General features: G+C 32.8%; 1 protein-coding gene across 1 annotated transcript in view; it reads right to left on the minus strand.

Annotated features, from left to right (window-relative positions):
- Positions 1–26,385, minus strand: part of PCCA (propionyl-CoA carboxylase subunit alpha) — a 618,789-nt gene that overhangs the window by 275,743 nt on the left and 316,661 nt on the right. Inside the window, exon 16 of the mRNA XM_044669343.1 lies at positions 10,813–10,923. Within this exon, the coding sequence (XP_044525278.1) occupies positions 10,813–10,923 (111 nt within the window). The remainder of the gene's footprint in view (positions 1–10,812; positions 10,924–26,385) is intronic.

Genomic DNA, 26,385 nt, shown 5'->3' on the forward strand with positions numbered 1-26,385 from the left:
CAAACATATTCATGAGCAGTCAAGTTGCTTGAGTATATTACTTATATTTTTAAAATACTGTAAACAAAAAATCAACAAAATTAAGCAGATTAATGAGAAAGAAAAGATTTCTTATGGAGGATACATTCTCATCTGAATTTAAATATAACAAATTTTAATACCAGTGATTTAAAATGTATGTAACAATGTTTCTCAGAGTAATTATTCTTTATCTCTATTCAACATGTGCAACCTATATTATAAATGCAAGAAAGGAACACAAAAATGGTCATTAATTCTACTTGGATCTTAATGCAAATTAATGTGGTTTTTTTATGTCTTCTATCATCTATTTTTTGTGCCCCTTCTTCCCTTACCTCCAACTCCTATACACTGTTATGATTAATTATAGTTCAGAGTACTTTGTCATGATCCCTAAATAACTGTGGTCTTAGACTTAGTGAGAGTCTTCATCCTGAACACTGTTGAATTTGTGAGAGATAAGTATAGTTTTAGGGTAGTTAACATTTATTAAACAGTATAAAGTAGGAATGAATGGAAAAAAAAATTTTGCATTCCAAATCTAACACTTTCATTATCTTTCAGGAAACTTCAATGATTCCCCATTCCATTTGGGATGAATGCAAACTCCAGTGTCTACCATTTAATAATATAGCAATAACCTCTCTTTCCAGACTAAATGGATATACTTTCTACGAATCCTGTCCAAATTGTCCTTAAGAATTTTTCATGGACAATGTTCCTGAGAAAGCTTTCATGTCTCACTCCTGCCTCACTAAATCTCTAGTGTAGTATGTTGATTAAAAATTTACATTCTGCCAAAAATTTATAATATCATTACTGTCCTTTTAAAACAGATAAAACAAAAAAGGAAGAAAACCAAATTACCAATATCAAAAAATATATAAAATCACATTCAATAAAAAAGAAATGAAAGCAATTATTGGGAGTTAGTTTACCAAATGATATTCCAATACCTCTGACAATCTAAGTGAAATAGATGAATATTTACAAAAATACAAACTACTCAGATTAAAAAAAATACTTAACCCCATCACAGAAAAAGAAATTGAACAAAGCATCAAAGAACTTCCTAAGAAAAAGGCCCAAGGGACAGAGGGATATAAAAGTGAATTCTAACATTCAAAAAACAATTAAATCCAATACCACATAAACTATTTCAAAAAATAAGGGAAGAAGAAATTCTTCCAAATCCTTTTTATGACACCAATATGGTACTGATCAACCTAAACCCGAAAGCCAAAACTGAAAAAGAAAACTATAGACCAATCTCCCTAATGAACATTGATGAAAAATTTTAAATACAATATAAGCAAAGAGATTATAGCATTATATCACAAGGATCACACATCATGACTAGGTGGATTTTATCCCAGGAATGCAGAAAGGTTTGTTATTAGGAAAGCTATCAAGATAATTAACCATATTAATAACAAAATAAAGAGAAATAAGATGCAGAAAAAGCCTTTTACAAAAGACAACATCCATTCCTGGTTGTAATGAAATACTATTGTGCCATAGGGAATGATCAACAGGATGATTTCAGAAAAACATGGACATATGAAGTGATGCAAAGTGAAGAGAACCAGGAGAACACTGTATATACAAGGAATAGAAATATTGTATGATGATCAACTGAGGCAGTGGGTCATGTACCATGTAGCATTTTCTGTACTTAAAGAGTTGGAGAAGTTCTAGAAAAGTCGCCATAATAGCCATCATATGGCAAGGTAGTAGATTAGATTAGCTCTTAGGGAAGTACAGAATCTATTTGCCTTTTATTTCATTTTTCTGAAGGTTTTTTGTTTGCAAAAATAACTAAATCATCTGCAGCTTTAAAACTTTCTACTAATAGCTAGAAACCACTTCTAGGTAAAATGTATATCTTTTATTGATTTCTTTATTTTTGGAAATTTGGAGATAATTAGACAAAGATAATCCCAGATGCCTATCTGTTTAAGATTTTTAAAATGTTGAGAGAAAGATAAGAATAAAGAATATACTCATGAAGTTTAGGGCATTTTTGGGAACTAGGTTTCTAAAACAAATTGGGATTCATGTATGTGGTGAGGTGTTGAAGGTATCTGCCTTACAAGACGGGCTTTCCTTTTAGGTGATTCTTTCAAGATTTCCACTTTGAGGGAAATGCTCCCTTTTATGGGAGGGGAACTAAATTCTAAATAGGCTTGTTTTTGAAGCATCTGCCCTAGATCATATCCAGTCTTGAAATAGGATGTATGTAGTCTAGAAAATTGTGTCTCATAAGTGTGTGTTCTTGTGTATATGACTGTATCTTTAAGAGCAACTTTTTTTCTTCTTATTCAAACTCTGACTATGACAGCTTCCCTGAATTTAACTAATTTTCTGCTTTTTTTGCATTTATTTTGTCCTTAGAAATCTCAAAGAATACATTCCTTTTAAACAGAATTTGGTTAAAGAAGGGAATAAAAAAGAAGGATCTTATAAGTTCTCTATGATATATAAATTCTCTATGATATGGGAATGGGGAGGAGTAGATAGTCTGAGATAGAACACCTCCTAATTAACTGTCTACCAATTAGAGCAGCCTTGGGATGTTCAAGGAAAAGGCTGAATAATGCACTCTTAAAGTGCATTTTATTATATATCTTTTAAAATGTTATTATTATAGTTATTTATTTTGTTAATTATTATATATCTATTATTGTATATTAATTATATCTATTCTATATTATATTAATAAATATTACATATTAATATATTGTCTGTCTATTTATTGTTATCTATCAATTTATTGAACTGCTTATCGAAGCAAGATTCTGGATCTCTGACCATTCAAGAAGGCTACTGACTTATACACCACTTTTTTGGTTATGATGCAAGCCTAACCAATAAACTAATATAATCAAAAAACTTATATCCATAACCAAAAATATTGGTCTCTGGAGAGGAATTTAATGGTAACAAATCAGAATGGTATAATTATGTTTATCAATCCAAAAATCTAAACTTAATCAGAGCTAACAATGAATTTAAACTTTTAGAATTTCATAGGCTTTGGGGATATTTTTGTTTTGCTATTGCTGGAAAAAGTTCAAAACTCAACTGAATAGTTTTACTAATGTAGCAAAGAGTAGAAGGAAAGTCAAAATCTGGAAGGAAATGTATAGACAATTTTTCAGATAAAGGTCTCATAACTGAAGTATGCAGAGAACTTTATCAATATTATTAGAATAGAAGTCATTCACGAATTGATAAATGGTCAGAAGATATAAAAAGACATTTTTTAATAAAAGATATATATATATAATCATAATGGAAAAATGCTCTAAATCGGTACTGATTAGAAAAATGCAAATCAAAACTCTTCTGAGATATTATCTCAAACTTATCAAATTGGCTAAAATGATAAAAGGAAAAAACAAATGTTGGAGGGGAGGTGGAAAAATGGGGACACTAATATGCTATTGGAGAACAATCAGGAACTATGCTCAAAGAATTACAAAATTGTATAGAACCTTTGACCTAGTAGTACCACTATTAGGTCTGTTTCCCAAGGTGATCAGGAGAAAAAGGAAAAGAACTTATATGCTCTAAAATATCTATAGCAGCTATCCACATTCAGAGAAAGAACTGTGGGAGTAGAAACACAGAAGAAAAACAACTGCTTTAACATATGGGATGATGGGGATATGATTTGGGATGTAGACTCAAAACTAACACTTTGGTGTAACTATCGATAATATGAAAATAGGTCTTGATCAATGACACATGTAAAACCCAGTGGAAATGCATGTTGGCTATGGAGGCGAGGGGGGAGGAGAAAGAACATTAATCATGTAACCATGGGAAATTTTTCTAAAAATTTTATTTCTAAAAAAATGAATTAAAAAAATAAAATATTTATAGCAGCTCTCTTTGTGGTGGCAAAGAACTGGAAAGGATACCCATCAACTAGGGAATGGTTAAAGAAGTTGTGGCATATGATTGTGATGAAATACTACTGTGCCATAAGAAATGATGAGCAATTAATTTTAAAAGACATGGAAAGACTACATAAAATAATGAAGAGTAATGAGCAGAACCAAGAGAATATTATATATAGCAACAGAAATATTATATTGTTTTTAGAGTAACTATGAATGTTCACCTCCAGAGAAGGAACTGATAAGTAGAAAGCATTTATGACACCAGTATACACACACACATATGTCAAATGAAGCCTTCTGTAGTCTGGAGATGGGATGGAAAGAGGGAACTAACTAGGAATTTTAATATAAATTATTTAACAATTTTAAAATTAAATTACATATACTCATTATTGGACATATTCAAAATATAAATGGGGGGGTGGAGGGGGAGGCATAGCTGGATGGCTCAGTGGATTAAGAACCAGGCCTAGAGACAGGAGATCCTAAGTTCAAATCTGATCTCAAACACTTCCTAGCTGTGTGACCCTGAGCAAGTCACTTAACCTCCATGGCCTAGCCTGTACCACTTTTCTGCCTTAGAACCAAGACATAGTATTGATTCTAAGACAGAAGGTAAGGGTTTAAATATATTTATATTAACATATAAATATATTTAAACATATAAACTAGGTTGATGAAGATCCTGCAAATCCTATTATATAAAGAACTGTTGAAGAAACTAGATGTATATTGCTTAGAAAAGAGAAAACTAAGGTGCAATCTAACAACTGTCTTCAAGTATTAAATATTCTGTCATTTAGAAGAAGCAATATTCTTTTTATATTGCTTCAGAAGGTCAAACTAGGACCAGTTTTAAAATCAAAATGAGTTAGATACAAGGAAAACTTCAGTTAAGCACAAGAAAGATTTGTCTAATAACAAGAAGTATCTAACAAGAGGATAAATTGCTTGAGAAAACAAGCCGTTCCCCATGATTTCGACTATTCCAAAAGAAAAATTACTTTTTTTCTTAGAAATGCAGTAGAAAGAACTTTTGTACTATTTAAGGATGAACAAAAGGTTCTTCACAGTCCTTCAAATTTTTGCTTCATTACTTCTGTATCAAAAAATTCCATATTGAAATTCAAGCCAATATTCAATTTAGAATTCTAAAAACACAAAGTTACTAGGTATTATGCTCATGTTTCCACATAAATTTAACCTGTTGAATCTGCAACCTTTTTAAGCAAGAGATTATAGTGAATATCCAAAGAGCTATAATTGAAACAAAACAAAAGTTTCAGTTACTTTTAAAATTTTCACTCTATTATATATTGTATCAATACAGTCATCAAACAACATCTTCCATTTTAAACTTTACATAATAATTTTATGCCTCTTGATGCCTATCATGATTAATTAAAAAAAGGTTAGTGGTTTACTTTTGTTCTTTCCATTCTTAACATGGAATTCCCATCACTTCTTTACTTTATCTCTAGACTAGTGATATATCAAATTACTTCTAAAACAAAAGTCTGTCCAACATCATATCTACCATCCAGTCAGGTATAGGTTTACTCTTTTTTTGTATAGATTAATGTGTTCTCTATATTTCAATACACTGATCGTGAGTTCTATAAAATTAGTTCTTTAAAGAAAAATGTCTTGTGGTAGACTATATTTCCATTGGCTATTATCTGTGGTATAATGATTCTCAGAACCATATAGCTATCCTTAAATCTCTCCGCTTGGTCCAGCTAAATATCACTAGCTACAAACTGGACGTTATAAATTGGATATCCTTTAAATAGTCCAAACTCAACATTTTTGAAACAGATATGAAGTATAGCTTGTCTAATGCATATATCTGAAAGATAATTTAGGTAAGTAATTTTCCCTGCTTTAAGAAAAATTACTTGATATGAGCTGACTTAGAATTTTACTGTTTTACCTGGTTTGAAGAAGGGTCCTTCCTGTTGTACTCTGATTTGGTTTTGGCTTAACCTAGCAAATAAAATGTAAGAAGACTGGTGAGATAGAAAAAGGCTAGGTTATGAGGGACTTTAAAAGCTAAACAGAGGATTTTATATGTGATTCTGTACATAATAAGTGCAATGAGAATGTGAAATCTACAAACTCTAATATTGAGCATGCTATACAACTCTGATTTCAAAAGTTATCTTACTGTCTGGCAGTAAAGATTATCTCTTTTTTTTTTTAAACCCTTACCTTCAGTCTTGGAGTAAATATATTGGTTCCAAGGCAGAAGAGTGGTAAGGGTAGGCAATGGGGGTCAAGTGACTTGCCCAGGGTCACACAGCTGGGAACTGTCTGAGGCCAGATTTGAACCTAGGACTTCCCATCTCTAGGCATGGTTCTCAATCCACTGAGCTACCTAGCTGCCCCCTGATTATCTCTTTTCCTATAAATCCTCAGCAAGAATAACAAAAACAAACAGGAACAGTTAGTATATTACAAATAAGGAAGAGGTTTACTCCTCTACCAGTAGGAAAGTGCATGGATATCACCATGCTAAGTGTTAGGGATTTAAACTTTAATAGATCTGTGATCACAACAATATGGGTATTCCTTCCACTGGTGAAGATCATAACCCATTCTCATTTTTATCCTGTGAAGCAGGGAATTAAAAAAAGAAGAAAATTGCTACACATTTCTTGAAGTTGCCAAAAGCATTTCTTAATTTCCCTTGGTGACAATTTTATCATCAGATTTGTCTGCTATCTGTTCTCTGTAGAGAATATTCTATCTCATACCTCTGTGGCTTTTTAGCAGATGTCTTCCCATGTCCATAATGCGTTCCATTCTCATGCCTGCCTCAAAAGAATCCATGACTTCCGAACAGATAGAGTACATATGTCTATTTACATGAGCCCTCTCTCAATTCCCCCAAGTATTAATTTTTCTCACTATTTTATATATACTTTGTATTTATTAATTTCTATACATGTTATGCGTCCCTAGTAGAATATAATGCTACTTGAGGTCAAAGACTGTTTCAGTTATGGCTTTGTTTACTTGGAGCCAAGCATAGAGCCCATTTAATCTATCAGACTTGAAAATTTCCATTAAATAAACAAAGCAGTTAAATTCCAAAATAAGTGCTCTTTTACTTCAAGAGAAAATATCAAAGGCAATAGAAACTAAGAAAAAAGACACTTAACTTCTTAAAACAATTTATTTTTAAAAACAATTTGCTTTGAGAAGACAAGGCAGAAAAACAACTTTTCTGCCTCAAAACTATTGGTAATAAATAAAAACAGGACAAAGTTTGAGAGAACTAATATATACTACAATCTGAGGGAAGAGAGAGAGAGAAAGAGAAGGATGAAAGGGACTAAAATAAAAGGGCTGAGTGCAAAGATTTCAGTATTCCTAATTTCCCATTGAAAAATGTTAGTAAATATAGGAAATTTTGCTATGAAATCAATTAAATTTTAATTCAATTATCATCTGCAAGTTTACATATTTAAGGTCACTTTTAATTCATATATTATGCCTGCCACCCAGCTGTCACCTGTGTTTCCAAGAAGCTGTAGCATAAATGGTGGCCATATTCTGTTATAAACCAGGTCTTGGCTAAAACAAGTTGAGGGTAACCAACAGGCCTCAAACCTGTCAATGATTTAGTGGGGTGTCAACTCCAGGTATGTGAAGACTTCCCCTGGCATAAGGGACAGATGAGAACAATTTGTTTCAACAGTCGTGAAAGCAGGCACTGTGAAGAGCTTAGAGTGAGAGTAGACTAAAGTCATTCAACCCATCAATAGTCAGCCTGACTTTTGTCTATTCACTGGACTCTGGAAGAGAGAGCAAAGCTGATGACATGCAACTTTGCCTATTTAAATCTAAATTATGGTCAAGTCAAAAATCATCAACTATAATGTCACTTTGGTCTTTTTTGAATACCTAAGACATTTGCATCAGCAAAGTCATAAGTTCATCTGCATTACTACAAATTTTAGCAACAAGAGTCTTTCTGAATCAAACTCAATTTGAATGATCTCTTTTCCTGTTTTTTGATTGGGTCACATCAAGGAAAAAGACAGATCTGCACTTAAATGGTAAAATGTTTCCATTAAATCAATTTGTCCTATTCTGGGATGTTTATTTTGTCTAATGATCAATATACACAAACATACCCACCTACTCCCTATACACACACACCTGTATGTGTGTGCATTAAAGATGACAAAATAACACGTGCCAGCATTCAATTACAAATCATAGTTTAGCCATTCAGTCATGTCTGATTCTACCTACCCTCATGGATTTTGTCCATGGGCCTTTTGTGGCACAGATTTCGTGGGGTGATCTACCATTTCCTTCACCAGTATGTCCTCCTTTTACAGTTGAGGAAATGAGGCAAATAGGGGTGAAGTGACTTGCCCAGGGTTACACAATTAGGAAGTGTCTAAGGCCAAATTAGATCTTCCTGACTACAGGTCCGATGCTCTATCACTGTACCACCTCACTACCCAACATTCAATCATAGTAGGGCCCCTGTACCCCATGAATAGGTTTCAAGACCTATCATGGATGAAACCATTGATATGAACTTGCTAATACCATATGTAATGTGATTTTCTTATACATACATACATAAAATAAAGTTTAATAGAATACTGCTGAGGGCAGACCTTTCGCATTTTATGCCACCCCCTCCCTCATCCAGTAGTATTCTGCCTCCCTACTTTTCCTGAAATGACCTCAGATAACTGAAACTGAGGAAGGTGAAGCTGTGGATAGAGAATTACTGAGAAAATAAGACAGTAAAAACTTTCACTTTTTGGACATTCATTCCAATTTTACCCTGGAAGACTTTCAACATAATCTTTATTTTGAGAGCTTTTAAAGAACTTTTTTTCCTGCTGTAGTGTCTTCCTTACTTTTAAACCCACTTTCATATAGGCTTAAAAATTCCTAGTTATTTTAATTATTTTTAAAAGTCCACATTTTAAAAACTGACAAGTCCTAGGATTATGATGCACATAAAAATAAATTGGTGTCTTTCTCAGAAAATGGCTTTAGAGTTCCTCTCTTCTCTATCCAATCTCCCCTGCCAAGTTCATTCTAACCACAAAGGTATTTGCATTTGAGAGGGGTGGTGGTGATAGGGACAAAATAGAAATAACTACAGTCATCAAGTAAAACTAGGAAGGTAAAAGAAAATGACAATCATTCATAGTCAGCAATATACAAGATAGACAAACAAAAAAAAAGCTGGCAAAAAGAACATGAAAAACAACTCCAGAATCTTCAAACAAATCAGAAGACAACAAAGCCTTGTTCAGGGAGGAAATCTGGAGCTATCTAACAATACCACAGAACTAAAGCCATAGTAAAAATTTGAAGGTTTATAACTTCAATCAGTTCATAACTTCAATCAGTCTCAGACAGAGGCTATCCATTCTTAAGCAAATAAAACAGGAAAGATAAAATTCCTTTAAATGAGACATACTAACCAGATCAGGCCCTGAAACTATTTGCTACCTTACTAAATCAGAGCACAACTGGAAGGATGATTCTTCAAACCAGGTAAAATGGTAAAAATTCTAAGACAGTTTATAACAAATTTTTTTTTCTTTAAACAAGGAAAACTAAACACTCACCTAAAAGATTTACCTCTCAGAAATGTGCATTTACACAAGCCATACTTCATATCTGTTTGGTTTTTAATGTGCGAAATTGAGGGAGAGCCCAGGACATCAGTGAGGGGGGACTCAAAATCAGAATCAGAAAAAAAAATGTCACTCATCATTCTGCATCTTTCGGATTTAACCAAAGGAAGAATCAGATGATGGACATGAGAGAAAGTGTTCCAGCCATTTTCTTTTTCCAAAATGAGTACAGGTGAATAATTTAGATCTTACAAATGAAAGGATAAGGTAGGGGTGGTGCAAATTTGAAAGACAAATAGTTGGTAATTAGTGCTGGAAAAGGAAATTCTATTTAGTGAGGCAAATGTGATTAGGAAATTCTTAAAACAAGTACTCAATGTGGAATAAGTGCTTTCCACTGTTATACAGAAAGATGGAAAATTTTCTTACAGGAAAGAAAATTTCCTCTTTTCATATATTCTTGAGAGTAGCAATACCTGATATACATCTAGGACTTTATGCAGCAATACTGAGCTCCCCACAAGGTCAACAAAAAGCCTGAGCCTAAAATTACAATTCTACACTAGCAGCTTTGGAGAGATGAGTAGTAGTCAGGAAATGTTTTATGTAAAAAGTGGCACATAAGCTGAATTTTTACATAAACCAGGGTTTCCAAAAGACAAAAATAAGAAGGGAATACATTCATGGCATGGGAGAAAGCCTGAGATTACAAAGGTCCCAAGAGACAATACACAGGTCTGTTCATTAGGAGCACCAAGAAGACTAGTTTGTCTAGGCTATGTTGTATCTTAAAAGCCAAGGAATGAGGATGATGTTAGAAAAATAGGCTGCAAACAAACTGAGAAAACAAAAAGGAAAGTCTCTGAATTCAATGAATTTATTCTTGTGGAAGTGGATGGGAATGGACAGACAACAAATATACACCTAAAAACACACCGTATTCAAGAGTATATTGAAAACACTTTACTAGTGTTTTGTTTTTATTTTTGAGCTTATGATTTCAATGATACACAAAACATTTATGAAACTCCTAGTAGTAGGATTTGAACCAAAATCTTCTTTTGTTGCCTTTCTCTTTTGTTTTCTAACATTCTTAATGTGAATATATAAGTAAACTGACTCTAGATTTGACTACACAAATATTTTCATCAATCTAAATTTTACTTTTTAAATAAATATTATAATTACCTATGTTTTGATTAAAATTATGTAACTTTCAAATGGAGGGATAATATCTGAAAAATATTTCAATAAACACAAACCTTTAAAACCTTCTGGATATACATCAGAGAGGAACTTTGTGTTAATGTCTCCTTCAACAAAACGTTTATGGTTGATCACTTCTCGAAGTAACGCAATATTATGTGTAACACCTAAAAAGAAGATCACATTAGAACAAATTAGAAGACTATTCAGAGAACTTTAAGATTATCATTCCTGAGAAATTAAATGATGTAATAGGCTAGAAGGGATTCTAAAAACTTACTTTCCACTTCCCTCTCTGATTTCAGATATAAATGCAAGTACTTAAAAAGAATCAAAGTTGTCTTTTGGAAAATGTAATAATTATTTTATCTATTCCAATATTTAGGGACTCTGTCAAGCAAGACATGAGCCCATATTTCATCAACTCTTAACAGATATAAAAGTTTCCACTAATATGAAGACATTTTTTGTGAAAGCAAAGAACTAGAAACAGTGTATCTATTCAATGAAGAACAAGTAAATAAATGGTGGTACATGAATAATTATCACATTTGTGTTATAAAAAAAAATCACAAAAAATGAATGCAGAAAAGCACAAAAAGATCTTTATGAACAATGCAGTGAAATAAGCAGAACCAAGAAAACAATATATAGTGACATCAATGTAAATATAAAGAAAAATTATTTTTAAAAAATCAAAAACTAAATGTTGAAAAATTACAATGAATAAGTATGGCTCCAAAGAAGTAATATGAGAAGATATCCTGCCTACCCTTTCCCAAGATGTGGTACATTGCACATATTTTCAGACTTTTTCAATGGATGGGTCAGTTTTACTGATTTTTTTTTCCTTTTTGTCTCTAAAAATATTTTTGTATTCTGGGGGGGGGGGGGATTCTCCCAAGAGGAGGCAGGGACTTGGGTAATATACAAAAAAAATCAAGACATCAATAAAATTATTTAAAAAAAAAGAAAAATTAAAGACTTCAGAAGGAATACCTCACCAATTCTATACTGCAAATCACCTCAATATTAACTTCTCTTCATTAGCTGCAGCTTTAAGAAATGAGGTAACCCTTCTCCTCAACTACACTAATCCTTCTAGACCAGGGGTCTGCAACATATGGCTCTTTCTGCAGGAGCCATAAAGTCAATTTTTTTCAGGCACTGTTACAGAAACGCACACTATGAGCACTGTACAGCTCTCACAAAATTGCATTTTTAAAAATGTGGCGTTTATGGCTCTCACAGCCAAAAAGGTTGCCAACCCCTGTTCTAGACCCTCATCTCCCAACTCCCAAGAAGCTTACTCTTTGCAGAATTCCCATATCTATAAGTTTAAATTGATATTTAACCAGTGATTCCTATTCATTTCTAAAATTCTTGCAATCTGGATTGACTCAATATCACTCCTCTGAAATAATTTTACTGTCTTAAAGGTTACCATTAAGTTAATTTCTTTTTTCAATCTATAGTCTGACACTGCTGATAAACTTTTCTTTGAACTGCTCTCTAGGCTTTTGTGGTATCTCTTAAGTTTTCCCTCTTAAGGATATGACTGATTCTCAGACTTTTTTTGCATCTTTTTTTATTGCATCTTCATATAGGTCATGCTCATTAAATGTAGTTCCAACAATTAATATTATTAACACCCTGTGTATCAGGCACTGTCCCATGCACTGGAGGCAAAAGATAGCACATGTTCTCAAGGAGTTCACGGTATAACAATGCAAACAATTATGTAAACAAAAGCTACCTGGAGTTTTAACTGGAGAAAATCAACAGAAGGAAGGTACTAAAATTAAGAGGCATGCAGAAAGTTCCTGTAGAAAATGAGATGTTGGTTGGAACTTGAAGGAAGTCAGGGAAGTGAGGAGAAGATGAGGAAAGAGAACTATATGCATGAAGCAGGCCATAAAAATGTTTAGAATCAAGAAAAGGATTGTCCTGTGTGAAATACAACAAGGCAGCCAGTGTCTCTGAATTATAGAGTACAAGGGAGAGTATAAGTTGTAAGACTGGAAAGATATGGGGGAAAGCAGGATCAGAAAACCTATGTCAAACAAGAGAATTTTACATTTATTTCTAGAAGTGATAGGGAGTCAATGACATTTAATAAATAGGGTAGTGATAGTCAGATTTGGACTTTAAGAAAGATCACTTTGGCAGCTGACTGGCCTGAGAAAAGACCTCTGACAGGAAGAACAACCAAAAAACTACTGAAATAGTCCAGATCTGAGGAAAGAAGGGAACATATGCAAGAAGTGTTAGAAAAGCACAATCAATAGGCCTTGGCAACAGATTAGATATGGGAGTTGGAAAGAGAGTGAAAGTGAGGAATTGAGATTAATACTTGGGGGCAAACTTGGGTGACTGAAAGATAAGAGTAAGAGAAGTTAGAAAGAAGGAAGGAATTATGATGATGAGGGAGATATAACAAATTCAAGTTCTGGACATCTGAATTAAAGATGTATTATTGTAAAAGGTCTTAAAAAAGTACAATTCAAAGGCTGTGCTATAGAAACAATCTTACATATTGTATTATATCAATAAGGTTTACTTTGAATACAAAGACTAATCACACATTCAGAGTTTGAACTGGTAGATTTAACAACTATTCAGTAATTGTTCTTTGCATCCTTCTTAGCTTTTGGGTTTTCTACTTCTGGCCCTTCCAGCAGTGTGTGGTTATTCAGCATTCCCTCTTTCTCTATTTTAATCACTTTCAGAGTCCTCTGAACATTAAGGACTGGGACAATCATTGTCATCAGCATCATCACCAGCAATATTACCTTGTCTCTCAGGATTCTCTAATACATTTGAGTCAAGTTTATAATGTCACAAAGATTAATTTTGCCCTCTTTGCTCTCATTCTCATTCACTAGGTGATCTCATCAGCTACCACGGATTTGTCATCTACTTGTAGATAATTGAAAATTATTAGTTATCCAATATTAATTTCCCTACTAAGCTCTAAGTTGGCATCAACCACCTATTAGACCTTTAGAATTAGATGTCCTGTAGGCATCTCCACTTCAACATATTCAAGAGAGTTCATTAAATCCACCCATATTCCAAACTTAAGAAACTCTGTCTCTCTCATTCTCCTTCTCCCTTCCCTCCACTCTACTCTCTCTCTCTCTCTTACACACACACACACACACACACACACACACACCACACACACACACACACCCCTCTTTAATAAACTCCACTGGTTCCCTATTTATTATCTCTAGAATTAAATATTAAGTTGTTTGTTGAATATTTAAAATTTGTTACTACCTGGTCCCTTCCTTCCTTTCCAGTTTTATTACATTCTACATCTTTACACACACTCTTTGATCCAGTAAAATTAATTCTATACCTTCTACCTAATGGTCTCAGTTCTATCTTTATAACTGAAAAAAACAAGTCTTCTTGTTCATTCTATATGACAATTCATCCATCACCTATTGTCATACTTTTTCCCCAAACCAGACAGTCCTCACACCCCACCTCTGGCTCTTAGAATTCCTTGCTTCTTTTAACTTTCAGCTCAAGGAAAACAACTTCCTACATTGATCACATTAAGAAAATGGATTTTTCTTTGTGCTTACTATCCACCTCATCTCTCTGTCAGGAAGTGGGCTGCATTTTTCTTCAGGAATTTTTTGGAATCATAGTTGATCATTTGAATGATCAGAGTATATAAAATTGTTCTGTTTTATAATATTAATATTATAGGAGGAACCATTCTGTGGTTCTGCTCACTTTACTCTGAATAAATTCAGACAAGTTTTTTCAAATTTTTCTGAAATTGACTCCTCATTTTTTATAATATAGCATTTTATTACATCCATATACAATTTCTTCAGCCATTCCCCAACTAACAGGAACCTCATTTTTTTCTAATTACTTGCCACTGCAAAAAAAAAAGTTACAATAAGGTTTTTTTGTACCTTTAAGACTCTTTTCAATGTATTTAATCTCTTTTGGAGTATAAGCCTAGTAGTGATATAGCAGAGTCAAAAAGGGTATGCAGTTTCATAATTTCACAAACATAATTGAAAATTTATTCCCTGAATGCCTTGAATACACCAAAGTATATCAAAATGTGTCTGTTTTCCTCTTACCACCCCCCCCAGACAACATGTGTCACTCTTTTTTTTAGCTTTGCCGATTTGATTGGTGTGAGAATCAGAATTGACTTAATTTACATGTCTCTAATTATTGGTGATATTAAGCATTTTTCATATAGCTATAGTTAGCTTGAGTTCCTTTTCTTCACAACTGCCTGTTGGAGAATTACTCTACTTCTTTTTAAGGGTTATATAAACTACGTGGTCTAATAAATGAGAGTAGTAATTCCTTCATTATTCTAAACCCAGATTGAATTTTTGCAATGAACTTCAAAGTCCTCTGCTTTTTCTAGCAATATGCTAGGGAGTTTGACAAAAGGTTTTTAGCATACTTTCACCTTTAAGAAAGTGTCCCAATATCATCTAGGAGTCTAATGACTTAACAGTCAATGCCCAGTTACCTTGACCTTTAATCTTTCTTTCTTTCTTCTTTTCTTTCCTTCAAGTTTTAGCTCACAGAAAACAAACTCCAACAATGGCTACATTTTAAAAAAGTATCTCCATCTCTCTCCACTGCTATCTCTACTTCTCTCTTCCTTCCTTTCTCTTTTCACAATGCTTTGAATTCAAAGACTTAGCAAGCATATTGATTTACAAAATGTTGAATTTAACAATTTCATTATTCCTTGTATCCTTTTTATTTTGGGGGTCATCAAATTTCTCAGGTTATTCAGTAGCTTGCAGTTCTATAGCAGATCCCCTTTTCCCTGTTCCTGAATTACTTTCAGCACCCTCTGGACTTTGAGAATCTAGAGAAGAGTTCTAATTTTTAGAAAGTTTATCAAGTTCAGTAGTCTTATGTTAAATCTATCTCTTTACAACTTTCAGCCATTGGTGCTGTCTTTGGGTGCAAAAGAGAACATATCTAACCTCTCTTCCACAAGACAAACCCTGCATTACTATTATACAGCTAGCAATGTTCCCCTTACATCTTCTTTTCTGCAGATTAAACATTCTGAAGTTTCTTTAACTAAACCTCAGAGGGAATAGTCTTCAGTCTTCTTACAATATCCTCTTTTAGACACAAATGTGACATGATCGGGATAGAATTAAGAAAAACTAAAATCTCCCTTTCTCTAGACATTATACCCTTTCTGGGAACAGAAGGAAATAGCATAACTTCCCTGAGTCAGTTCCAAATTTCTAACTCAGATAAAAACAGATTAATGCAAAAGGCCAGTTAAAAATGGATCCTACATATATCAGATATTTAACATTGACCATTATAGGAACATACATATATACTGGTTGTGGAATCATCCAGTGTTGATAATTTGCTGTAATGGATCTCAGCAAACTGAAAAAGGTGGCCAGTAATTTCACCATGGTTAGAAGAATCCTTGACATTAATAGATATTCTCAAATGGGCATAGAGACTGAGAATATGGTTATGGCTGCTTTAAGTAACCTCTTTTCCCTGACCAACACACATGCCCACATATCTACTTTTGTCCTACCAAACTACTACAGAAATAAGCAAGAGACATGTCCTAAAATAGCCATGCCCATAGCTACAGGTAATTATTTTGGCCTCCAAACGACATCACTTCATTGTCTACATAAGGACTAAATTTCTCAACTGCTTCATGGAAATCCATTAAATTGTTTTTCTCTACGATGAAACAACAATAAAGAGCAATTTATTAATGATAATTAATGAACTTCATTTATCCTGTCATATTCTGAGATATTTAGACAAATTTACAACAGACTTTTAAAAGCCTACAAGCTGAGATGAAAAAAAAAACTCTTGAAAGCTTATATTATAAAAACAAGAGTTACTTAAAAGTTAATTGGAAAAAATCTTTGGGATTTCTTAGTAGACACAATAATGACAATATCAGTTCTGTTAGACAAACTTATTTGAAAACATATTTAATAAATTCATTACATTCATTATATACATTACCTACATTACATCCAAGTTACAAACTATTCAACATTTAAACATTTGAAAACAAAAATATAGAGATCTTAATTGCAAGATAATTATTGTGTCATATGAAGTTTAACTTTAAAAAGTTGGATAAAAAATAATAGAGCCCTAACAAATTAATATATTTAATAAATAAAAAGTCAATCAATTATATCTATTACATGAAATAGTTTTCTAAGAAAGAACAAATTTAAACTATTTTTTAATTTGGTAGGTAACATGTAATGTTATAGCCCTAGAAAATAAGGAAACTGAATAAACAAATTTAATTTAGGAAATTGCTCATTAATTCAAAACAAAATAACTGGTTCTTTCCCCCTATCTCTCATCTATTATTTATTATAAACCTTCCAATAAATACACATATTACAGATATTAGAGGCAGCTATGTAGTATGGTGAACAGTGAAATGGACACAGGATGAGGAAAAATAGAGTTCGAATCTGGCCTCAGATATTTATTAGCTGCATGACTTCTGGACAATTCACTAAACCTCTGTCTATCTAGGTTTCCCTATTTACAAAGTAAAGATTACTATAATAGTATCTCCTAAGTGTTATAGTGAGGATGAAAGGAAAAAAATATTTGGAATGCTTTATAAACTTTAAGTATTATATAATGTTACTGTTACCTTTATTTTCTGATTCCTTTCACATCATCTGAAACATACTCTAACCTACTCTAATAAATTTCAGATAACATACATTTTATACAGCACTTTTAATACTCCAAAATTATTTCAAATTGATCTGATTATAGAGACAACAAAGGACAAAATCAGAACACAACAGGAATCACATAATATAGAAAAATAATCACCATTTTTCTACCTAGCATTTTTATAAACTTGAACTTTTTTTTTTTTTTTTTTTGCATTTCAACTGGTTTTATTATGTGTGGTCAGTCGAGACTTATTTACACATTATTGATAGTTACATGGGTGTGGTCTTTTCAGGTCTACATCCCCAATCATGTCCTTATCAACCCAAGGGTCCAAGCAGTTGTTTTTCTTCTGTGTTTCTACTCCTGTAGTTCTTCCTCTGAATGTGGGCTGAATGTGGGTAGTGTTCCTTTCCATAAGTCCCTCAGAATTGTCTTGGGTCATTGCATTGCTACTAGTACAGACATCCATTACATTTGATTTTACCACAGTATATCAGTCTCTGTGTACAATGTTCTTCTGGCTCTGCTCCTTTCACTCTGCATCAATTCCTGGAGGTCTTTCTAGTTCACATGGAATTCCTCCAGTTTATTATTCCTTTGAGCACAATAGTATTCCATCATCTACATATACCACAATTTGTTCAGCCATTCCCCAAGTGAAGGGAATACCCTTGCTTTCCAGTTTTTTGCCACCACAAAGAGCGCAGCTATAAATATTTTTGTGCAAGCCTGTTTATCTATGATCTCTTTGGGGTACAATCCCAGCAATGGTATTGCTGGATCAAAGGGCAGGCATTCTTTTATCTCTCTTTGGGCATAGTTCCAAATTGCCATCCAGAATGGATGGATCAGTTCACAACTCCACCAGCAGTGCATTATCGTCCCAATTTTGCCACATCCCCTCCAACATTCATTACTCTCCCCTGCTATCATTTTAGCCAATCTGCTAGGTGTGAGGTGGTTCCTCAGAGTTGTTTTGATTTGCATTTCTTTAATTATTAGAGATTTAGAACACTTTCTCATGTGCTTATTGATACTTTTTATTTCTTTATCTAAAAATTGCCTATTGATGTCCCTTGCCCATTTATTGATTGGGGAATGGCTTGATTTTTTATACAATTGATTTAGCTACTTGTATATTTTAAAAATTAAACCTCTGTCAGAATTTTTTGTTATAAAGATTTTTTCCCAGTTTGTTGTTTCCCTTCTGATTGTGGTTGCATTGTTTTTCTTTGTACAAAAACGTTTTAATTTAATTTAATATTTAATAAATAATTTAATTTAATAAACATGTCTTCTCCACCAAGATATAATACTTCATTAGAAGTTCAAGTTTAATTTTAATTTTTAATTTTTTTTAATTTTAAACTTGAACTTCTAATAAAGCATTATATCTTGGTGGAGAAGACATGTTTTCAAAAAGTAAATAAAGCAAAAGGCTCATAATATGCCTGAATTGCCTTCTTCTATTTTTGTTTTTAACTTATTATATATTTCTTTTGGTTTAATTTATCTGTATCAGAAAAGGGTACATTGACCTCCCACACTCTCATTGTTCCACTTTTATTTCTTCCTCCAATTCATTTAGCTTTTCCTTTAAGTAGTTAGTTGCTAAGACATTTTATGCATATTTTAAGTACTGCTATTAATTCATTATCTGTACTACCTTTACATTAATGTAGTTTCTGTTGTCTCTTTTGATAAAGCCTATTTTTACTCTTGTCATGAAGATCATGATTGTGACTCTTGCTTTTGAGTTCAGCATAGACATGATAGATTTTGCTCCTTTAATTTAATTCTTATATTTAACAACTAAAAGATCAGTTGGTAATTTGGAAAAAGTATCTTTATTAGGAAGCAATATTACACAGGGTTGAGAAAAGAAGTAGAATGTGAAAAAAGTGAATGAAAAAGTGTAGATAGCAGTAAAAGGAAGGAAAATTATAAGGTAGTGGCAAAATTCAAGTAAAGGATTCTTAGGGCTAGAGTAGAAATAGGCTTTCACATTGCTACTTTAGAAACAAGGACTTTTAGAGTTAAAAAGAACTTTAGGCCATCTAGTTCAACCTCTTTGTCTTATGAATGAGGATACAATCCTCATAACATTAAATATATAAAGTGAGGCTTTCTCAGACAATGGTTATGGGCATCAAAGTGGTTATTAAATTTGTTGATTCAAATGATGTAACATATTGGTAGTTCAAAATTCAAAATAATGAAATATAAGAAATGTCACTCTATAATTGAAGACAAGAAAATCTACATTTGAGATAAGTCATCTCAGTAACAAATGAAATTGAGGCTTTTAAAAAGTTCCCACCTGAAAAACAATTTTTAAAATATAATAAAGCATGGAAATAGAGATTTTCATTTTTCTAAGTGATATTTCAAGAGTGCAATTGAAACACCAAAGGAGTATTCACTTTAGTGTTCTACAACATTGATAAAATAGAAAATGCAAGAAATACCTCGATGAAACTAAATCTTGTCATATTTTTCTTTCCTAAACTATGATAAGATCCATGGTAAAATGTATAATGGCTAATGATAGATGACAGGGATCTTTCAATCTTAAATGAGATTGTCCCCAAAGACATGACATTAAAAAACAATCACATCTTAGTTCATTTCTATCCAATTAGCAATAGATTAAATGTAGACTAAACAAAAAATTATTAAATTCTAAAAACTTGGATGAAATATGGTAAATCTAGATATTAATTTAATAGTTTTTAAAGAAGCACTGAAATTTGTATTTCCATATAGCTTTTCATTTCAAGTGAGAAGAAAATCTATAATCTATCAAGAGATCATACTGGTTAAGATAATGACATGGATGATAGAAATACTTTTAAAAAGTAACTTTATAGCCTCAATAAACTGCTTAGTCATACTTATAAAAAAATTTCCACCTTAAAATTTCAAGAGCTTAGAAGTTTTATATTTGTGACTTAAAATGACCCCTAACAAAGTTCATGAGGTCCCCATCTGTGTGTGAATAATTGCCAGACTGCAGAAATGAGGATCCCAAAACTGGCTTACTCCTGACTACCTGCTGCTTCCAAAACACTGGCCAGACATGAGCTCCACATACTAACAGATCAAACAGAGGCCACCAGGCACTGCTTATTTCATGAGAATTAATTTAGAATCTAAATTCAACTACATAGTCTCTTTGCAATAAGGTTTTCTTTTTCCTCAACTAAAATTGGCAGTCATTAAGATTCAAACTGATACAAGATAAAAGACATTGAATTCGTTCTTAATTTATGTTCTTCAATTTTTGTCTACCTCTTTACCTCAAAAAAGATTTAAGATACTTGTGCAATATTTAACTGTGAGTCTTGATTACAATTCTGTTGTAATTTTTTAAAAATTACTAGTTATAACCTCATTTTTAACATTAAATCTTAGATTCTATGTCAAAAAGAACAAATTTGCTTTTATAACAGCATTTCTAAAAAAGGCTACTCAAAAACTGGTAATGATATGACTTGTATGTACCTAAGAATTCAAATTTCACATGTGTTTTAAAACTTTAAAGAGATACTTTATGTAGAGTATAAAAACTACTACAAGTTATAAAACAACTTTCCAATTAATAATTTTTTTAAAGTACAATGTTTTATCACTTAAGGAACATTACTGCATGATCATCACATCTTGTTTCTTAAGGGAACACTAAGTAAAGGGATGTGGGGAATGATAACCACAGTTCTTGAATTAATTTTTTTTACATTTCGACTTTCTCTGTGTGGCCTACTCCATTTTTTCAAAAAACATTATTCTATAAAAATATAGGACAACTTTATTCATAATTAAATTCATTGTATAAATCATTTTAAAAGTTACAATACATAGTAGTCAACATATAACAATATGGATGGGGAACTAAAAGTAAAATTAAATATGTTCAAAGAAGGATATTTTCACTCCAAATAGTTACTGACATTAAACATATTCAGTGTTGATTAGCCCTTTATTATTATTAGCATCTAGCTGTCTGTTTGACATACAAACAAAAATCTGCTTTTACAGGGATATACATTTAATTGGAGTCCTACAAGTCTCTTCATAGATGAATAACTTAATTTTTAACTTCTAGTAAGTTTAATGATGTTAAAATTTAATGAAAGAGTTTTATCTGAATAATTATTGATGGCTAAAAGTATCTCAATTAAACAGTCAAAATTCAATTTTAATCTTCAGTTTAAAGTTATGATTTTTATATATTAGCACAGATAAAGTTAATCTATCTCAAATTCTGAGTATCAGTAAAATAATCATAAGCTGAATAGATCAACTACATGTTTTCTTAATGAAATATTTCATAAAAAATAATGTAGTGAAGTAAACAGATGAAAAGATAATAAAGAGTATTTAATTTTAAAAGCATAATTTGTAAAGTATATTTTTCTGACAAGCACTGTTTTATATTCAATGCCTAGTCCATATCTTCTGATTGAGGTTTTCATAAACTGGCAGTATCATAATGAATATTATACTGTTCTAAATCAACTTAATTCTATAATTTCACTTATCTGTACATCTCATAGTAAGTCAGTTTCATAAGCTACCATCATAGGAAAAATAACTATGGATAAAAGGCAAAGATACATTTTATTATTACTTGAAGACAGGTTCTTTTTTTTTTCACATATATATGACTTTGAGACTCCCAACATGAAGAAAAAGATTTCTTGTCTTTTCCCAAAACTGGGGATATTGGGGGGGGGGGGTGAGGGGAAGGGAGGGAGGGAATAAATTTGTTCATTACTTCCAGTGAAGAAATGGGAAAATGTAATACGAATGGGTGCTATATTTTAGAAAGGAAATAGGCAAGTTGGAATACATGCAGAAGACAATCAGGATGAAAAGAAGGCTAATAAGGTTGAGGGCTAATTTACAAAGACCCAAGACAGCTGAGTAGAAAAGCAATCACAGCTTAGCTCTCAAAATTCTCCTCAAAACAAAACTCGAAAATTGCTGCCCCAAATAGAATTCCCAAGCAGCAGAATGAACAAAAGCCAGAGTAAAATAATTTTCCACCACAAAACAAATTAAGAAGTTGGCAGTAAAGGTAAGTAAAAGGCAGTAAAGAGGAAAAAAAGTCACATCATAGGTAAAGACCTATAAGATTTAAAATTAGACTTGATAAATATGAGTTATATGCTTGAACACATGGGCTGATGGAGATATTATTGGGGATACAGACAATAAATGATAACTCTCGTCCAACTATCAATAATATGGAATTAGGTCTTGATCAATGATACATGTAAAATCCAGTGGAATTGTTTGTTGGCTAAGGGGGTTAGGAGGGTTTGGGGAAGAGGGAAAGAACATGAAATATGTAACTATGGGAAAATATTCCAAATAAAAATTAATAAAAAATAAAGTATTTTAAGTGAAAAAATAAATATGAGTTATAAAAGTAAGATTGTGGTTGCCATTTATAAAATATTAACCTTTAAGTCATAAAAACTTAGCAGCTTTTATTTACAACTGGGTAGATATATAAAATATAGAAAAGACGTAGGGGAAAAATCATCTAGCTACAAATACCCTAATCCTAGACCCGGAATGCAGATCTAAAAGCAAGCCTCACCAGAATCCAAAGTCCTAAATAGGAAGCTAAAATCCAAAGACCCAGGAGATGCCGAAAAAATCACCGGGAGACTTCAGCGCACAGAATGCCAAGAACACTGAGAATCTCACCAGACCTCATGCTGAAGACAGTGTGCCACCAAAGAACCAAGGAAGCAAAGAGTGAATCTTGTCCTTTGGTCTCACCTTTTTGTAGTACTTTATCCTCCTCACTTACTGTCTCTCTTCCACTTCACGGGAACCAATCACAACCTCCCAATTTGCCTACCACTGTCCAAGGGGGGACAGTGCTTGTGGCCTTTCTGAGTGTAAACTAGTGACTTATGAGTTATCTTACTTAATGGTTACCTAGGTACTAAGTAGGGGTACTTTAAATTTTTGATTTTATTAAATTAAAATTTGCTGATTGGTTAAAAAATAAACTAAGAGAGTCTAATTCTTTCTTCAGAGCACAAAACAGGAGAACAATTGGTTTCTTTAGGCCACGCCTCCTGAGAAGCACTGATAACCTAAAAAAAAAGACTGAAAATAGAAGCAAGAAAGGCCGGAAACTTGGGAGAATGCTTCTGTAACCAGGGAGCAGAAACTAAATTTAACATGAAGTAAAAGTCAAGAAATACACTGGATTTACCCTTCTCCCACAAAATCTGACCATAACAAGTCACTATGATTACAGGGCAGATCAAGACACAAACCTATCAATAAAAAATAGGGGGAAAATGTACAAATGCTCACTTAAGAAAGTAATTGGCTAAAAATTATGGGCAAGTGGAAGATAATGAATAGATGAGAAACCAAGAAAAAATAAGGCAATAAAAAGAATTATAAAATTGAAAAAATAAAATATCTAAATGGAAAATCAATTGACTTGGAAAAGATAATAAGGAGATAGTATAAAATTACCTGAGTGTCATGATAAAAAAGAATCTAGAAATATTTTAAGAATTTACTAAGAAAAATTGCCCTGATATCCTACAATCAGAGGACAAAATAAAAATGTAAAGAATCTACCAAACACCTGAAAAAGATCCTCAAATAAAGACAGCCAGGAATAATTTAGCTAAATTCAGCTAAAGAGGTACAACAAGAAAAAGGCTTCAATTCTTGAACTGTCTGGTCTGAGGGTATAAGAAGGGGAATCCCAGTACCCCTCCCCCATGAACTGTGTGGAGTCTCCAGAGGCCCCTGAAATCTCAGGGCAGGCATGCACAAAGGCCCAGAAAGAGGGCCTTGTGGCACTGGACTCTGGGAGTTGACACAGGCACCAGGGAAGTGATTGGAGGAGAAAGCCAGAGAAACACAGCAAAAACAATCTAAGAAGGAGGCTTAGAGAGAGCCAAACCTCAGACCACTTGGCTTCCTCACACCTAGATAAAGAACAAAGGGCTGCCAAGAGGAAAGAAAACAATATCAAACACAAAGACAGAGTTGGGGGACCTTACTGCTAGAGAGCTCAGCTCAGTGAAAACACTCCTAATTGTCTTCCCAAGTTTTTTATTTTCCCTTCTCTGGAGGTTTTAGCCTCAGGCCATTTTAAGCAGTATAGACTAATCCAATCAATATAGGCTTAAGACCATCACTTGGACAGACAAGACATCTTCACAGGGCAGAGAAACTAACTACAAACCTCTATTACCAGCTGGGAGAACATATTTCACCAAAGCTCATTAAATCCATTTGCTCAAACTAGCAGAACAAAAAAGGAAAAAATATGTGTAAACAACAGAAAAATAGAACAGAAATGACAATTGACAGCTTCTTACAAGGAAGTGAAAAGAGAGCAAATGTAATAGAAGAGGAAGAAGCTACAGGAAACTGGACATAGGCTTTGGAAGCTCTCAAAATTCAATTAACTGAAGAACTTCAGGAACTCAAAAAACAATCAAAAGGGGCTGAAGACAATTTGAAAAAGGAAATACATGAACTAAAACAAGAAAATAAAGTGTTAAAAGGCAGAATTGACTAGCCTGAAAATGAAGCAAAGAAGGCAAAAGATGATCTACAAAGAAAACCAGAACAGAAGGAGAAGGATGACCAAAACGCCAGGGATGAAATTCAGTCTTTAAAAAACGAAACTCAACAACTAGGAGCAACTGACTTCACAAGGCAGCAAGAATATAAAAAACAAAATGAAAAAATGAAAAATTTGAGGAGAATATGAAACACCTCATTGATTCAACCAAAGATCTGGAGAACAGACCTAGAAGAGACAATTTAAAAATTATTGATTTACCAGAACATCATGACAAAAGAAAAAGTTTAGATAGCATCTTACAAGAAATCATCAGAGAAAATTGCCCAGAGATTCTCGAACAAGAGGGAAAAGTGGAAATTGAAAGAATCCACAGATCACCTCCTACATTTAATCCACAACTGACAATTTCCAGGAATATTAAGCCAAATTCAAAAACTACCAGACAAAGGAAAAAAATACTACAAGCTGCTAAAAAGAAGTCATTCAGATATCAGAGAACCACAGTTAGGATAATACAGGATCTGGCTGCATCTACATTGAAGGACTGGAAGTCATGGAACATAATATTCCGGAAAGCAAGAGAACTGGGTCTACAACCAAGAATCAACTATCAAGTAAAACTGACTATGTTATTGCAGGGGAAAGTATGGTCATTCAATAAAATTGAGGACTTCCAAGCATTCATAAAGAAAAAACTGTACTTAAACAGAGAGTTTGCTGCCCAAACACAGAACTCAAGAGAATCACCACAAGGTAATAAAGAGAGTTGGGGATGTGGGGGGTGGGGAGGAAATCTTTTCTTTAAGGGACCCAATAAGTTCAATCAATTTGTATCCTAAGAAGAAAACTCAAGATATATATATCTATATATCGATGTATAGATATAGATATATAGATATATATATGTGTGTGTGTGTGTGTGTTTGTATGTACATATGTTTGTATGTATCAATATATACCAAACTAGAAGGGAAAAAAGGTAATATTAAAAAAATGGGAAAAGAAACAAAATGGAGTAAATTTATATTCCATGACAAAGCGTGTGGGGCTAACAGGGAAGAATAACAATACACTAGAGCAAGGTAAAGAGGTTGGAGAGAGGAAATCTTTAATACTTAAGTGCATTGAAATCAGCTTAAAGAGGGAAGAACAATCAGATCCATTGGGGCAAAGAATTGATTCATGCAACTTAAAAAACTAGAAAATGAACAAATTAAAAATCCTCAGATGAAAACTAAATTAGAAATAGTAAAAATCAAAGGAGAAATTAATAAAATTGAAAGTAAAAGAACTATTGAATTAATAAATAAGACCAGAAGCTGGTATT

Source organism: Gracilinanus agilis, chromosome 3 (genome assembly GCF_016433145.1).
Source record: "Gracilinanus agilis isolate LMUSP501 chromosome 3, AgileGrace, whole genome shotgun sequence".
Taxonomy (NCBI): Eukaryota; Metazoa; Chordata; class Mammalia; order Didelphimorphia; family Didelphidae; genus Gracilinanus; species Gracilinanus agilis.